Source organism: Sciurus vulgaris (genome assembly GCF_902686455.1).
Source record: "Sciurus vulgaris genome assembly, chromosome: 8".
Lineage (NCBI taxonomy): Eukaryota > Metazoa > Chordata > Mammalia > Rodentia > Sciuridae > Sciurus > Sciurus vulgaris.
Genome location: NC_136468.1, coordinates 59620334 through 59638477, shown reverse-complemented (window position 1 = coordinate 59638477; position 18144 = coordinate 59620334). Strand labels below are relative to the sequence as shown.

At 36.9% G+C, this 18144-nt stretch overlaps 1 protein-coding gene across 8 annotated transcripts in view; it reads right to left on the bottom strand.

Moving 5' to 3' along the window:
* PCLO (piccolo presynaptic cytomatrix protein) overlaps positions 1 to 18144 on the bottom strand; it is a 426214-nt gene that overhangs the window by 195737 nt on the left and 212333 nt on the right. For 7 of the 8 annotated variants that reach the window (XM_079150544.1, XM_079150545.1, XM_079150547.1 and 4 more), the window contains 2 exons: positions 4532 to 9632; positions 2156 to 4170 (listed from right to left, as the gene is read on the bottom strand). In XM_079150544.1, coding sequence (XP_079006670.1) covers positions 2156 to 4170; positions 4532 to 9632 — 7116 coding nt within the window. The remainder of the gene's footprint in view (positions 1 to 2155; positions 4171 to 4531; positions 9633 to 18144) is intronic. The other variant, XM_079150549.1, reaches the window with a different exon arrangement.

Genomic DNA, 18144 nt, shown 5'->3' with positions numbered 1-18144 from the left:
ATATCTAGTAATACATACTTATGATTCAGAAATTTACTTTAAAATAGTTTAAAAGCAGGTCTGGACATTTGTATAAAAATTAAAAATTCACATCTTAAATTCAAAGTATCTAAAATGCTAAAAAAAAATCTCTGCCTGTCTATAAAGTGGCCTACTTTGTTCATGCAATAACACTATAAATCTGACTTTGTATACAGTTAGTCCACATTAAAGTACGCATTGAGTTTGACCAACTAGAAGAATTATTGAATTGTGTTCTAAAGCTCAATACACCTAGGATTTTTCACACTTGGTATTATTTAATAATTTTACTCAATTTCTTCTATGACTAAATAGTTAATCAGTATTGCTTACACAATCAGTAGTGTAACCTGCATCACCCTATTATACACTGCCAAATCCAAAGTGAATACATCAGGAAAAATATTGGTAACTTGAATCTCTTCTTTAATTAAGTGCATTTGAATTAAGAGCATATTTCCTAATGATAAATGCTTGGAATATTACTTTTAAATATGAACATTACTTTTAAATACTGTAAAAATATTTCAAAATTTTCGACACGACTCATTAAAAGAATGTATAGAATAAAACTATAAAAATAAATACTATAAAAATAAATACACATTATAACTGAGTTAAAAACCACTCCCCATAGATTTAATTCCATAAACAAACCATAGGTAAAATAACTATAAACTGGATAAAATCTCAATGCACCAATTGTTCCCTGACTCTATGGTTATGGCCTCTGAGCCTCACATGATGACATTCTTACTTCTAAGATATATTGTTTGATAAAGAAGAACATAATAGCAAAGTTACATTATAAAATTAGAAAATTTAGAAATTTTAATTTAGTAATATGACTACCTATCATAAAATGTATGATATGGGTCTACAAAGAGACTCATAGTGATATATTATGATGGCCAATGTTTAACACAAATGGACCAATGAAAATATGGCATTATCACAGAAACCTATTTAGAAGCTTTAGGATTTAAAGACCTAGAGTTCAGAAACTAGTGCATAAAGGGGATCTCTTAATTTGAATAGAACACTTCTTCTAAATTGAACTACTATGCTTATCAATCACCTTCTAAAATAGCTACACATTGGATTTTCTTACATACAATATGGCTGCTTTTATAACTGATTATTAACAAAATTCTCATTGTGAGATTTTCACAAATATGTCTAAAACATCTATGTGTTTTTCCTCAAAGCATATGTACACATTTTAAAATAATCTCGACTATTCAAACAAACCTATAAATTCTTTTTGCTTCTATAAGCACTAAGACCAAGGCTCACTTGAGGTTAGAGTAACAAAGTTTCCAGATATTAAATAAGCAGGGATGAAGTATGATGATTATATTACTCTTTCAATCCACCAGTCCAAGAAATGCTCTCTTTTGAATAGTCAACGTTCTAAGACTTTTAATGTAAACATTCTGACTGAAAGAAGAGGAGACAGACCAGATGGTCTCCATGAACCTTTCTATTAATGAATTTTAGTACTTAGCATATAAACTTATGGTCATCCTTTGCCAAATCTGCTTATAGTCGACGTTTATTCCATCATGCTTAGAAATGAATACTCACTGAAATCAACTTCCAATTGATATTTGAGAGATTTTGATATTAGAACAAAACATTCCATCTCATTAAATCATAAAATAATAAACTTCTCACTGGGCACAGTGGCACATAACTATAATCCCAGAGGTTTGGGAGGCTAAGGCAGGGGATCTCAAGTTCAAAGCCAGTTTCAGCAACTTAGTGAGGCCCTAAGTAAGTCAGTGAGACCCTGTGTCCAAAGAAAATATTAAGAAGGGGTAGGGATGTGGATCAGTGGTTAGCATCCCTGGGCTCAGTCCCTGGTACCAACAAATGAAAAAACACCCCAAAAAAACAAAATGGAAAGAAAAAAAAGAACCTCTCATTTTGCCTCACAAAATATGTTTTCTTCCCTTGTTTTTTTAACAAATGCTTTTCTATTTTTTCCTCAAATTCCAATGCCATGGTCTTCCCTGACATTTAGTATTAGATTTCTAAATTACCACGAGCTTTATTTACCTTCTAAGGTCTGCAAACACATGATTAACATCAATTCATCCATTGTCTTCTAACTAAAAAGAATCACGCTTACCGTGAAGCCCTCGGTATACTGAAAAGGAGCCCTGGAACTTTCGTCTGCTGTTGGACTCAGAGGCTTGGGGTCAGACATAGAACGCTGCATCATCTTGGCTGTCTTAGGACTTGCTGGGGGAACTTTAGCCATATCTGGATGCAGTACTTTCTGTGGACTTATATCATCAGGGAGGGGTTTTTCATAAGGTACAAAGGCTGATTCTAAGGCTTTGCCTGATGAAAGTGGTGAGATGGGTGAATAAAGGACTTTTGGAGATTTGGGAGGGGAAGGAGCCAGCTGTAGTGTGGAATCTGCCCGAAGGTGAGATGAATAACCAATCTCTAAAGGTGTTGGGCGTTTCTTGTCTTTGGGTGGAGATGTGGCACTCAGATATTGAGGACTTTGTGTGTCTGAATCTGCTTCTGTTTGACATCCTAAACTGCCCCCTTTGTAAGTCTTTTCAGGTGCTGAAATGTGTTTAATTATTTCTACCTTGGCGTCCACTCGAGCTCGTACCGAAGGTGTTCTTATGGTTCCAACTGGTTCAGTTTGCACAGATATCTCTGCTACTGTCTGGACCGCTATGCTGGAGACTTTGGAAGGGGGTTTGGTCTTGTCAGCCTCTGCGGTGCTGTCACCGTATTTCCCCACACGAGCCTTTCTCCTCGATCGGGCAGGCATGTCCCACTCGTCCTGATCTTCATCGTCAGTTTGGACGCTGGTATCCACGCTCTTTCTAGTTCTCCTTCTCCTACTCGCACAGCTCCGATCGGCAGCATCTTCGTCGTCTGTTTGTACACCACTGTCCACTATTTTTTTAAAACTTCGGGGATCATCTGCCATGTTTTCCCCCATTTCATCATACTGTCCCCGGACTTTAGCTCCAGAACTTCTCTTTTTGGGTGGTTTTTCCTCTTTTACAACAACATCTGTTAGTGGTATTTCTGAGACAGTGCTCAGGATGCCAGGTGGGGCAATGTACTGAGTGACACCATCAGACTGCACTGTGTACCATCCTTGGCTCTGTGGTATCTCAATGGCCACCACAGTGGAAGCTGTGGTCGTTGCATCTTCAGTTGCCCAAAACTGACCACCTTCTGGGGCAGCATACTGACCTTCCAAAATTGCCTGCTCTGTAGTAGTTTGTGGGGAAGCAGTCCCAGAAGGGTCATAATTATACTGGTAGATCTGGCGGATCTTCTGCTCCTCTAACTGCTGGTGAAGCTGCTGTTGCAGCTGCTGGATCTGCTCAAGCTGTAACTGCTGCTGGGCTAGTGTCTCCTGCCTCATCATGAACTGGGCCTGCCGCTCTTCTTCTTGCTGATAGAGAAGGTGCTGCTTCATAGACTGCAGCTCCTCCAGCTTTTTTTGAACCATGATCTTTTCTTGTTCTCGGAACCTTTGAATTTCCTGACGCTCCCACTCCAGTTCCTCAGCAAAGCGTTGTTGCTTAATCTTCTCCAGTTCCAGAAGCTCACGCTCTAAGTCAAGTTGTTGCTGCTGTTTGTCTTCTTCAGGGACAATTAACAGGGTGCTTTCGTCTCCCACCATTTCAGAAAATATTTCAGATGCTGTGGTTAAAGTGGGAACAGAATCTATTGTCTCAGCAGTGAGAGTTTCCATTGTAATAGTTTGCAAACTGGCATTGATATCAATACCGGTTACTGCAATGTCTGTTTCGGATGCACCTGTTGTTATGAAATATGATCTAGCCATTGGCTGGCTCCGGTGCAGGGCAGATAATGAAGTCACTGCATCAGTTGTATGAATACCAGACAAATCCCTCACAGTGGTGCTGAAAATTGAGCCAGGTTGTGTGGTGATGGCAAAGGTGGAGGGGATCGGAGTTGCTACTGAAGAATAGACAACACCATTAGATGACCTCAAAACACTGCCCACACCATACTGGGGTCCTGGAGGTGGAGTCATTCTTGCTGTGGAATACTGTGGGGTACTAATTCCAACTCCTGAAATGACTTGTCGTGTTTCTGGATATGGACCTGTAGTCTTGCTTGAATAATCCATTACCTCACCTGAAATACAGGGTAGAGTTATAGTCCAGTTCTCAGAATGAATGATGCTTTTTGGGTATGAAAACCCTCTCATCTTGATGAATATAATGAATAGGACCACATGCAAATCCATAGGTTAACCTAATTAGGTGCGAATTAAAAGCAATGTTGAACATGCAGGCACATGCAGGTGACTCTGGGCAGAACAAATTAAAACTGAAGAAACAAAAGCGCACATGTACTCCAAAATATGTTGCCAAAACATCCAAAGAAAGAGAAAAAGTAACAAAATCGGAATGGGGACCGTATTTTCATCCTGAAATGAGATGAGGAACACCGTAATGATATTTCAAGGAAAGGTCTGTTGCCACATCATACTGACCTGTAGTAATTCTCCCTGAAGTTAGATCGACTGCTGCATCAGTTCCTCCAGAATAATCAAAAGCATTCTTACTTTTATAGAAAAAATGTCCAGCATCTGCTAAGTTAGTGTCAGACATAGAAGGTTTCATTCCACCAATCCCTTTGTAACCATATGACCCTGAACGATCATATTGATAGTGGTCATCCCTATAACCAAAACGATCCTCAGGCAGAGTAGTTGCAGGCTGCTGTGCTGTACAGCTCCTTCCAAAAGGTAACTTATAAACCATGTCACAGCACACCGCTCTTCTTCCTGCAGTCAAATCTACAGGTTTTTCATCATCCTCTATTATTTTGGTCACTACACTTGAAGTGGATTCGTCCATTGTTACAACGGTTCTATGAGACTTTGTTGTACTGAGATCCACCACTTCCCCATCAGTGATCCCCTGCAATGTGATACTATCAGTCCATCCATTTGTGACACCAACAGGAGGCACAGTGACAGGTTTTGTGATGGCCGATGTTACTGCATGTGCTGAAGTACTTAGAGATAAGTTGATTGGAGCTTCCTCCCTAACTGTAGCAAAGGCCTGGCCAATTGGCATTCTGTATGGGGACTCAGCATGCTTTGATTTAGTAAGCTGGAGTGGTGCTGTCATTGCTTGTTCTATTCCCATTAAGCTTTCAGTGATGGTAGTATAACTTGTGGTAGCTGTGCATGTGGCAATAGTCACTGTCTCAGTGTCCAGAGATACTGGTGTCACAAGTGATGAAGTCGCACTGAGGTTTATAATAGAAGGTTGGACAGCACTAATCTGTCTCCCATAAACTTCACTTGATGTGGTCTGTCTCCTCACATCTGTTGCAGAAGCAGAAAGATCCATACATTTTTCAGTTGCTTTAGCTTCTACTTTTGGTACTGTGCGCAAATCAATGACATCACCAACAAGTTGCAACTTTCCATTTTCCTTGTACTGATGCTTCTCTGAATGTAGGCTATCTAGAGCAAGAGGCTCTGGAGGAATTGATATAGAAACACTGCTGGGACCAACACTAGGGGCTGTACTTCTAGCAACTGAAACCTCAGCCTTGGAGACTTCAGTCGTGAGAAACTGTGTAAGTGAAGTTGGAGCTCCTTGAAATGAAGACGATGTTACAACAGGGGCAGCAGAAAATGTCTCCAAAGCTCTTGAAATATATAGGAGTTGTTGAGAAGAACTTGGAATTTCTGCAGATGTCACAGGAGGAACTACAGAAAACACTGGTTCAATGGAAACCAGATCTTTTGGGGGTGATCCCACAGGCCAACTGGTAATTGTTTGACTCGCTGAAGAATCTGTTGGAGTCCCAGGTTCAGATGGCAATGTAATAACCACATAGGTTTCCATGAGGGATTTGGAAAATCTTGGTGAAGATTTGTTAGAGTGTGGGGAAAGTGGAGAGGTAGGGGAAGGCAATTTATAATCTGCTGAGGTCACTAAATTTAAGGTCATACTTGAAGTTAAAGACAGACCTGTTGGTTTGGGGTGTATATCTGTTGGTTTTTGTGCAGTCACTGGTTGCTGAGGAAGTGCTGGTTTGGGGGCAATTGGAGGTTTGCTTGGCTCAGGCCTATGTGTAAATACAAGTCCAGATGGAATTGAAGAAGGCTTAGGAGGGACAGGAGGAGGTGCAGTGGTACATATTTTTGTTACAGGTAACTCATCACCCCTCTGAACAGCTGGGGTGTCTATAGGAGTCACAGCATCAGCCAGAGGTATAGCTGGAATAGCTGGAGTCACTGGAGCTGCAACTGTCAGTTTTTTTTTAGGATGAATAGTTGGTTTAGGTGAGGTTGGTGGTGGGAGAGGTGGAGGAGGAGGGGGAGGGGGAGGAGGTGGTGGAGGAGGGGGAGGTGGGGGAGGAGGAGGAGGAGGTTGTGCTGATATATCCAAAGAAGAACTTCGTAGGAATGGACGAGATTTAGTTGGGAGAGAGGAAGCAGGACTGCCAGATGGTAACTGAGATGGAGGCTTTTCCTGACCAAAGACCTCTCTGGGTATAAAGTATGCAGATGAAAGCTGCTCCTTCATTGGAAGGGCTATTGTAGAAGAAGGTGGTTGGTCAAACATAGCTTCAGATATGCTAATTTTTGTTAGTTCAGCCTCAGACTCCTTTGTTTTATCTTCGTAAGCTTCCAAAACTTCCAGAATCATTCCATTCTCAGTTTCTTCCTTGGCTTTCTTCACTGGCTCTTTTTCAGATGTAGATAAGTCAGTGGAAGTAGTTTCAGCAGTTGGCTCCTCAGGTTTAGTTTCTACAGATTCTCTGATAGAAGGTACTGCATCAGATAAGGAAATCACAACGTGATCAGCTCTAGCTCTACCTCCTGGTGTGGTGGTTCGGTCTAAAGATATACTTATTTCTTCTGGATAGTCTATAATGCTGCCTGGAAAGTATGTTGATGAAGAAATTTCCCCAGAATCCTCAAATTTCGTTATGATGTCCACTGGCTCTGTATAAACTGTGGTTATACTGTCCAAGGTAGTAATGGGTGAGGAGCTATCTGTGGTACAAACTGAAGACACAGATGATGTGAGTGAAGGTGTATCAGAGGGTGGGACAGATGTAGCACTTTCTGAAGGTTCAGAGTAGGTCAAAATCAGTGATTCATGGGCAATTATTTCTTGAATTTCTCTTGTATAATCAGTTACATATTCATCCTCAATTTCTTCTGTTGAAAAGTGTTGGGTTATTTTAACATCTGGAATAGACAGAGTTGCACTGCTGGTTGAATCTGTAAGAGATGCTCCTGAGAGAACACTTGATGTCAAAGATGCATCTGGCACCCTGTCAAAGTCCATGGTGGACTCTGTCATCTCTGTCATGTCATCACCTATGGGGGGCCGGGTGGGGCTGGATCCAGGTGATAACTGCATCTGTTGCCGCTTCATGAGTTCTTCATAGGCAGCATCAGCATCTAATAGTTTTTTTTCTTCACTGGTAGAAGGGACCATAGTACCCAGATCCACTATCTCATGGCTTTCTGGAATGATGTAAGAGCTTGAAACAATATCTTCTTGAGGCACAAAAGAATGCAAACTTTCTAACTCATAAAACTCTTTCTGGAGATCTGTAATTTTCTGCATGGGATCTTCATAAATCTGTTCTGAGAGTCTAATTTTTTGCTCTCTTCCTCTCTGCTGCATGAATCCATTTTCTTCTTCTGGCCTTGTTAGCAGACTGCCATCTACTGATCCATTGTATGTATCTTCTACTAAAGATTCATAAATGTAATCCTCTATTAGCATCCCACCATACAAAGGCTCTTTTTCAAACACTTCATCTCGTTCATTTGCAGCTGGAAAAGCTTTATATTTGTGAGTTTTATGCATCATTTCTTCATACATCTCCTCAGCACTTTTTAATGCCTTTTGAACACCTTCTTTCTGCATAATAGATTGCTCATCTGTTGGAGAGTATAAAGACACAGCTGTGGGCAATTTATAAACTTTTTGTACTTCAATTATTTTTTCCGGGCTTATTTCAAAACCTTCTGGGTCTGATTCTATGCTAGGTGAGTATTCAGAACATGAAGATCTATGGAGCTCCTCCATTTCTGCTGCTTGGCGTAATTCTTCTGTTGGAGAAGCATCTTCTATGGGAGAGAGATTACTGGGTGGGGTCTTTGGTCTTTCTCTCCTTCTCTGAGCTCGAAGTTCATCTTTGTCTTTCTTAGATTTCTTACTAGAACTCTTTCGTTGTTGCTGTTCTAATTCCCGCTGTTTTTCTTGCTCTTTTAATAATTCTTCTTCCTCTCTCAATTCTTCTTCTTCTGAAGAATCTTCAATGGTAGGTAAAAGGGGACCATGTGATCTATGCCGGGCTTTGCGTTGCTGTTTGCTTTCTCCCTTTTTGTGACTTGGGCTACTGTCACTGTCCTCATCAAGTGACGACACCGATGTAGGAGATGTACCAGGAGTGAAACTGGAAGCGTGAAGACTAGAAGACCCTTCTCCCCTGGACCTGTCTTCTGGTGAGTCTGTCAAGCTTTCCATTTCCAATTCTGGCTCTTCATCAAAATACAAAGTTGTTTTTTTCTGTGATGACTCTGCCGAATATTTATCTGCTATGGTGCTGTTCAGTTCAATTGTTTTAAATCGACGGAGCCCGCCTCCTCCAGCAACGACAAGTTCTTCACTCTCCTGACTTTTAGTCTCTCTGTATTTCAGCTCCGGACTTTCATCAAAAGTCTCGTCATCCTCATCATGCCATGAATGACGCCTCCCTGCATCATCATCAAAGCTTGTACTACTTTTTCGAGACAGTCGTCTGTGTTTTCCTGCAGTAGCTTTCCCCTTCCCCTTCATTTCCTCCTTCTTCTGGCTTTCGGTAATACTACTCAGCTCTTTGAGCTGGTTCCTAATAAATTCATCATCTTCAGAAGCAGAAGCATCTTCATCAGCACTCATTTCTATGATTTGCTTTCGAATGAAGTCCTCGTCTTCCCCAGACCCTTGACTGTCTTCCTGTTTGTACTCTTCACTGCTGGATGAGCCAACACTAGTTCTCCGTTTTCTTTGTGGAACAGGTGAGTTTTCACTTTCACTACTGTCTTCAATGGAATCATAGGGTTGTCTTCTCGCAGCTACATCATCGAAAAGCTCAGACTTTTCTTTCCGGTCCTTACTGGAAGGAATGGCTTGTTGGCTATCCTTTTTTGAAGTTTCCTTCTTTTCTTCTTGACTCTCCTTGAGCTCCTCTTCTGGAATAGTAACTTCCAGTGTTTCTGATAAAATCTGAGTTTTCTGTTGGTCCACAGGCTGCTCTGAAGAAACCTCATGGGGTTGTGCTTTCTTTTCTGACTTTTCATCAAGTGCACTTGCCTGAGCTTCCAGAATGGACAGGACTGTACTTTCTAACTTAGCTAAGTCTGAGGGGCTAGAAGGGCTGCTTTCTTGTGAAAAAGAGTCCTTTTTGAGTCCCTTAAGCAAATCCTTTTCATCACTTGGAATAAGACTTGGAATTTCACCAAGTGAACCTGATATTCCATCAGAAGAATATCCCGTGTCACTCAGGCCTTGTGGACTTTTAGGCTGCTGAGAACTTGAGGTGTCTGATTTGTCCTCTTCCTTTTCCTAACAGAAAGGAAAAGATACAGGAAAACTTAACATGGTTAAATTCAACACATGGCCTCTCCATTACTCCCAAATAGCCATTAAGAACTGAGGAATAATCATGGAAATTATTTTCAACTATATAACCACATGCCAGTATTAAAAAAAAAAAGTTGAAATGAGAATAAAAAATGAAAAATAGTTAATACATACTGATCAAGGTTAGTTTTATTTTTACTAAGTTTAATTTACATGATAATTTATAATGGTATTTTATTTTCTTTCATTAGTACTCTACCCTTTTACATTTCAATTTCATTATCCTTCAAATTTACTCTCTCTTCCAGTATATTTACTTTGGGATAAAATTCAAATTGTGAAGACACACTTTAATGATTACTTTGCCACTGACATAATTAAACTTTGGATTATGAGGTCAGGGAAAGGAGAAGAAAGAACAGACTTTGTATCTGACTTCAAGTTATACTGGTGATAGAAAATTTACTTAGCAAAATAAGCAAATCACATAACAATACTACATGTGCCTCCTACAAAGGAAAGCTATAAAACATTATGTATACTTGGCATTGTTAATATTATTACTCTATATCATTTGGAATGAATGTTTAGAAATTGTAAACTTTGAAAAAAAATCATGCACTAGTTATTGGATTCATCAGTTTAGCTAAAGAGAAATATTCAATTTGTTATTTCCAGCATCCTACTTCAATGTTGTTTCACAGATACTACTTATGTCATTTGATTTTGAAATTACTTGGTGTTTTATCCTGAATGCAGATAACTTCAACCAATACAATAATTTTGTGAGTGGGAACATGGGCTTTCCAGGGACCGAGGACACAGTACACAATTCAGTCTAGACCTGGCTGCTTTCTTGTGCTACGATGATGTCATGCCAACAGTTTTTAGTTGAAGAATCAGAGAGCCCTATAATGAAAATGTTAAACATACAGACCTTTTGCAAAAAGATTTTGCTAATTAAAAATACCCATGAACTGATCCAGTGAGTGTCCATGTTTAGAGGATGTCACGATAGCCCACAGTCCTATGGAAGGAAAGGGTTAGAGGAAGAGCTGCACAAGAGCATACTGCATCTCATCCTGGCATGGGAGGCATCTGCATTTCACTAGGTCTACACCATGAACTACCCAGACACTGTCAGTAGGTTTGTGGGTCTAGGCTCTTCTGATCTGTCCACAGCTCAAATGAACACTTGGCCAGGTTGTACTAACAGACATGCAAAACACCTTCTCTCTCTCTCCCACCTGCCTCCTCCTCCACCTCCCTCTCCTTCCTTTCATCTTCTTAGCTGTAGAGTTCTCAAATATAAATACTATTGGCTTAATACTTGCTTTACATTCATTTTCATCAATGTAAATCTTTATTGTACATGGTTAACAACATATCCTGAGCACATTATAAGGTAAAAAAGGTTTTGTAGAATTTATAAAATAAATCAATTCATAAATACATATATATTCTTAGTAACTTTAATGCAAAAAGCAATTGCAACTCTTTGGTCTACCAAAGAACTGTCCTAGCTCATTTCTGATGTCTTTCTAAGCACACAATGCTTATCTGGAACAGTGAGACTACTGTAGCAGTGCTATTGAGCACTCAACTCACTATAGTTCCTTTATTTTAGGAGCCACACATTGAAGAAGCAAGCAAAGGTGAAGCAACCTTCTAACAAAAGGTTTCTGTTTGGTCATAGTTCAGGGACATTCTTATGTCATCACATTTCACATAATGTCATAGTAAATTTTTTTTTAGTCCAATATGCTTTCTAGGCTGCTTCAGTTAGTGACATTGATCCTTCACTGACTCAGTAAACAACACTACTGTGGGAGTGGGGTACCTAAGCTCCTGGAGAAAAACAGAACAAGAAAATGATCTTCCATAATCAATTTTGGTAGTATCATTTATATTCTTTATTTTGTGTGTGTGTGCGTGTGTGTGTGTGTGTGTGTGTGTGTGTGTGTGTATATATATATTATAATATACATATATTGCAAAATATAACAAGTCAATAAAACTACATATGGGGCTGGGGTTTTTTGCTCAGTGGTAGAGCACTTGTCTGGCATGTATGAGGTACTGGGTTCGATTCTCAGCACCACATATAAATAAATAAAATAAAGGTCCAATGACAACTAAAAATTTTTTTTAAAACTACATATATACACATTTTACAAAAGAAATGGAACTCTTATTTCTGACAATTCATTTAGTGTAATACAAGAGAAATTATAGTTTTATTCAATAGGTTCTGAAGACTCTACTATTAAGGTCTGAATGTGATGTGTCCCCTAAAAGTTCATGTGTGAGATAATGCAAGAGGGTTTAGAGGAGAAATGATTGGGTTATGAGAGCCTCAACCCAATCAGTGAATTAATCCCCTGATGGGCTTAACTGAGTGGTAACTGAAGGCAGAAAGGGTATGACTGGAGGAGGTGGATCATTGGGGTATGCCTTTGAGGTACAGATTTTGTATCTGATAGCTGGAGTCTCTCTCTGCCTCCTGATCATCATACGAGCTGTTTTCTTCCACCACACCTTTCCTCCGTGTTGTTCTGCCTCACCTTGAGCCCCAAGGAAGGGAGGCAGCTGTCTATGGATTGAGACCTCTGAAACTGTGAGCTCCCAATAAACTTTTCCTCCTCTAAGATTGTGCTTGTCAGGTCTTTTAGTCACAGCAGTGAAAAAGCTGGCTAAAACATCAACTAACATTTTACAAAAATAAGATTTAGACCAGACATACACATGTGAACAAAGGAAGTCACAGATATTAGATAAAACTAACAAGAATTTCAAGATACCCACTCTACCAACCCCTTAGGAAACTTTCCCCTATATGTCCATGCTTTCCCTCTTTCTCAATACTATGTTCTACCCACTTATCCTCCTGGTCTTGGTCTCTTTCCTCTGTACTCTTCACAGGATCCAATTCATATTTGCCTAAGGTGGTAATTCTGTGATGATTTTTTTCTTTCCTTAATGACTTCTTCCTATTTCACACTATAAGCTGACAAGTCTGTAAAATATTTACTCTACAGGCGTCTAGGTCTAAGGTAAAATGTTGGAAGTGGTAAATAAGGAAGTCAAGTTAGCTGACCAAAAGGTGTTAGGCTGAAATAGTCTGAAAGAAAAATAGGTCATTTACTTATTATACCAGAACATGTAAAAAAATTAATAGTGTCAATTTCCCTCACACTAACTAGCTTTAGGTGTGAAGTCCCCTAACAGAGTGTCCTTCTACTTCATTACATTGTTAGCCTGTGAACCATCAGCAGACGCTAGCCAGGTCTGTTGCCTCTTGGATTCAAGACAACTACACATTCATCTTTACAACTGCAACTAATAATTTTTTAACCCTTTATACACAGAGATTGGCATACTAAAGTTCTTTTTATACATAGGGATTAGCATATTAAAGTAATTATCCACTGTCCATCCATCTACCCTTCAGTACTACCTAGTTGGTTTTGTGACAGATCTGGGTTAAAATAGTGCAATCTGTACTCATGCAAGTTAACTAGTCTATACTGCTTAACAGTGCTTTATTAATAACATCGTCTAATGGGGGAAATTAGATCCAATACAAAATAGTAGATGAAACAGAGAATAACGCAAAACATAATGAGTAAGATCTTGTTTTCTCTAATTATTCATCTTCAAACAAGTGTCTGAAGTCTTATAAACTAGAAGAATATGATCAAAGGATTTATGTGAGGATGACATAATTTAGCTCATTTTCTCCTAAATTCCTCAGGATACAAGACAAAAGATTGGGAAATTTTTCTCAGTTGCTTCAAAAGTGTGTGTGTGTGTGTGGTGTGTGTGTGTGTGGACTTATTTTAAAGAACATTAAATTATTTAGTAACATAATATTTAACAAACATGAATTGATTCAAATGGTATTTTTGGTAAGTTATATATTTATATATGTGATGTTTATGCATATACATGTGTGTATAAATATCACTGATTTAAAACATATCTATTTTCATTATTTGAATATTCAAGACATTGGCATTTTTATTAAGTATTTCACTTTTTACATGTAATACAATTTAGAACAACCTATGCTATGTAAACTCTTATGTAAGTTTAAAAATTCATGTGTTTCTTTTGCATAAAATTTTTCTTTGTCATCTTTGATGTAGGCAGTGAGAATAGGTACAATTTAAAAATACTTTTAAAAATAGCAACCTCATTTTTCATTTCCCCTGAGGAAAACATTTTCTATGTATTTTTAAAATATTTAGCATTAGACTCTATGGCTCTTTTATTTTTACTATACATTGCATTTTCCCCATGTATAGAATTGACTTGAGTCTTTCTATTCTGTAAATATAAAACAATTACTCAGAACTTCTAAAAGCTAGGGTTCATTTTTTAAGTTTACTAACTAAAAGCAGAAAGAGAAGAATATCCTTCCAACATGCCACCGCCATTTATTGAACTGCAGACCAGTCAGAGGAAAGCAGTGATGAGTTGAGCTTCATTTGAAACTCTTCTGATGACAGCATATCTTGAAGCACTCACTAATACTGGAGAATGTGCCAAAACACATTTTCAATATCAAACTTGGCTGTTCCCTGTCCACAAATGTTGAAGCTTTTAGTTTTCCCCCTTGGAGGCAAATATAATTTTGTCTGAATATTTTTGGGGATAAGAACTGAATTCTAGATTATATATAAATGTGTGCAAAGAAAAGGCCAGAGTAAGTGTTTGGTTAACTTTCCCAAAGGCATTTATTTTGGATGGTCTAAAATTAAACAATGAATGGTCTTTAATTATTATACAAAGTTTATACTAACATGAATTGCTAATCTGAGTACTTGAAACACTCGAAAAAATATTAAATGTAGAAAACTCACTGGGCCTAAGCAAAGAACGTAATACTCCCACTCAAACACTGATATGAGAGTTTTTGTTACTACCGAAAATGTGATTATTTTTAATCCCCAAATGATATGATTATACAGTAGCAATATGTAACTTGAATATTAACCCTTCAGTTATTTTAAAACAGAAAGTACACGCTAAAGCCTGGTCAAAGTTTAGTTTTGATCAGGAGGGCTATCTTGCTCCAGTGTAACATATCAAGTATAGACTTTAATAGTATTCCGCTTAAGTATATAGGTCAAAAGACAGAATTCTGTAGGAACATGACTTTTTTATTCCCTGATAAATGGATGATGATATATAATGGGGGTGGGGGTGGCGGTGAGCAAAGAATGGAGGAACTTCCAATTATGTAGAGGGAAATGAGAGGGGGGTATGAAAAATGGTAGAATGAGATATCATTACCCTATGTACATGTATGATTACACAAATGGTATGACTCTACATTGTGCACAACTATAGAGACAAAAAAATTGTACCCCATTTGTGTACAATAAATCAAAATGCAGCCTGTAAAAATAAAAAAAAATTGAAATTGAAATAAAAAAGTATCAAAGGTATACTTTCCAAATTCATTATTATATTTCAAGGTTAATTTTAATTCTACCTGACAAACACATTTTGAAAGCCTGAATGAAGAAACAAAATGATGTAACAACCCAGAAATATAGACAACATATAATAATAATGTGAATGTCACAAGTAACAAATCAATCAATAAAATAAATATGTAAAATCTGAAAATTACGAAGTAATCTTACGAAGTAAGATTGTGGTGGGAATTGCTAAAAGAGATAATTTAATAATGTGAGCACAGCCTTCATAATCAAACCATTATATATCATCATTCACTTCTTTTAATATAAACTCTATATTACAGTTTATGGTTCAGTTAAGCAGAGTTGTGGTTTATAATACCTAGTTTCAACTGAACTATAATGGGTAAGTGGTAGGGAAAACATTCCTGCAAAAGAATCACATCTTGATAAAACTAATAATATAAGAAACATGTTACTAAGGAAAGTAATGCTTTTCATATTGTTATAAGCTTTCAATTGGCTTGTAACACAACACAATAAAAATAGATCTGATATGACGTTAGCCAAATAGTTTTCAGAAAAATTATTTGAAATCTGTATCTACTTTAATTATTGCACTTAACAAACCTTATCCTAAACGCATCATATGCTTTGGAGTTGTAGTCAGTTTTTACTGTGACACCATCATGCAACTTTATAATTTTCAGCAAGTAAGTTTTTCAATAATTCACAAAATTTGACGAAATTAAATTTAAAACATTTGAAATCTTCTTTTCAATTTTCTTATTTAATAGTAAAAGACAAACAAAGTCACATATTATTTGGGGAAACATTTTCTCCTGCCATGAAAAAATATCTAAAGTAATAAGTGGAAAAAAATAGAGTGACAAATCAAATTGCATTCTTTGCTGGAAAATACTGCTGAAAGAAACAAAGAAGAAACTTCAGGTTTGTGGAAAATTTATTGGAATAAATTAAGTAGCAAGAGGTTTGGGACTATTCTAATCAAATCTGGATATTTCTAATGCCCTCAGTTGGTAATATTCCCTATTTCTGTTTAAATGATAAAATACTTAAAGAATTACTATTATGAGCACCTAGAGAAAAATGTACCAATGAGAACATCCTCAATATTAAGTGATTTGTTTAATTAAGTACATGTATATTTTCAATTTTGTATCAGTGCATTATAGTTATATATAATATTGGGGTTCATTTTGACATACTTAACGCAAACATGAAATTCAATTTGTTCCAGTTTATTCCCCAGTATTTTCCCTTTCCCTCACCTCCTCTTCCCTATTTCCCTTTCCTCTATTATACCAGGATTTCTTCTATTTATTTATTTCTATTTTTTTTTTAAATTAGTGAAAAACCATATAGAGATTCTTCAAAAACTAGGAATGGAGCCACCATATAACCCAGCTATCCTACTCCTTTGTATGTATCCGGATCTAAAAACATCATGTTCTAGGGATATAGCCACATCAATGTTTAGAGCAGCACAATTCACAACAGCTAAGTTATAGAACCAGCCAAGATGCTTGTTAACCAATGAATGGATAAAGAAAGTTTACATATGTATACATATATATGAGTGTGTGTGTGTGTGTGTGTGTGTGTGTGTGTGTGTGTGTGTAGTTTCATTCAACCATAAAAAATAATGAAATTTTTGGATTTTCTAGTTAATGGGATGGAAATGGAAAACATTACCCTAAGTGAAATAAGTCAGAAGCAGAAGTCAAGTGTTGAATGTTTTCTCTCAGATGCAAAAGCTAAACCAAATTATTTTCTAAGGGAGAGAAAAGAGTTGGGGAATCCCATGAAATTAGAAGTGGGATCAGTGGAATACAGACAGGGGACTGAGGGGGAGGGAGAAGGGGGAGGAAAAAGGAGAAACAGTGGAGTGAAACTTATGAAACTATCCTCTGTACATACATGAATATAGCACAGTGAATTACACATTTATGTATATCTATAATACATGTTTTCATATAAAAGCTCTATATTAAATATTGAGTGGCTTCTCTTATTTGAATTGTTTTTTTTTAAAACAACAAGGTTGCAAAGTTTATACAAATAGCAGTATATGTGAAATTCATTTACTGTATCAGTTATAAGTAAGCCAGGATTGGACAGTACCTCAGAATGTTACTAAAGTAGTCCATTTCATATAAATGAGATCTTTATATTTTAAAGGTATTTTAAAATTTTGTGCTGAGATGGAAAATAACTATGAAATTATTTTACTCACAGAACTTCACTAATTACCTCCTGGTAAATTAATGTAAAAGTTGCAGAATGTGAAGATTTAATTAATTTTAATAAAAATAGAAGAATCCCAAAGTTGTCCAAGTTTTTGGTGATGACAAATGGTTATTGGCAATGTGCTACTTATTAGGTAATTAGGAAGAAAGTAAATACTGGTTACCAGAAAATGCTACCTGTTACATGTTCAGGTATATTATGCAAGTATTATCTATCTCCATGAGAAAATTATGATATGGAAACAGCTCTTTAAAGATAAATATTTTGAAATCATCATGTTATTATGCTACATAAAATGACATTCCATTTTTAAAAGCTGTCATATCTACTCATTCAATAAAATTTAAAATGGAATATTTTAATAAGTTTAAAAGTCTCCCAAATGAAATCAAAAGTGGTTTTTAAAGCCATTTGTTAAAAAATATTTTTTAAAAAAATGCACTTTCTGTTAGTTAACAAGAACAAATGATGAGAATTAGTGAAGAGTAACATTTATTTGTGGAATTTCCACATTATTTTCATTACCGATGTCCAAAGCTACACATGAAAATCAGGTAGCAAGATTTGGTGTTTAAAAGTTTTGGGCTACTTCTGGAATATTCTTGTGAAAATTATCAATTTTTAAGCCATGTACAGTCAAAATAAGTTATACTACAGTTTAACTCTGAAGCTGGATTTCAAATAATTCTAACATAAAACTTTAGACCACTATTTTTAAAAATATTAATATGTATTCAAAGTTTTAAAAAACATTATTTCTAATGACATTTTAATGTGAGAACATATGTATATTT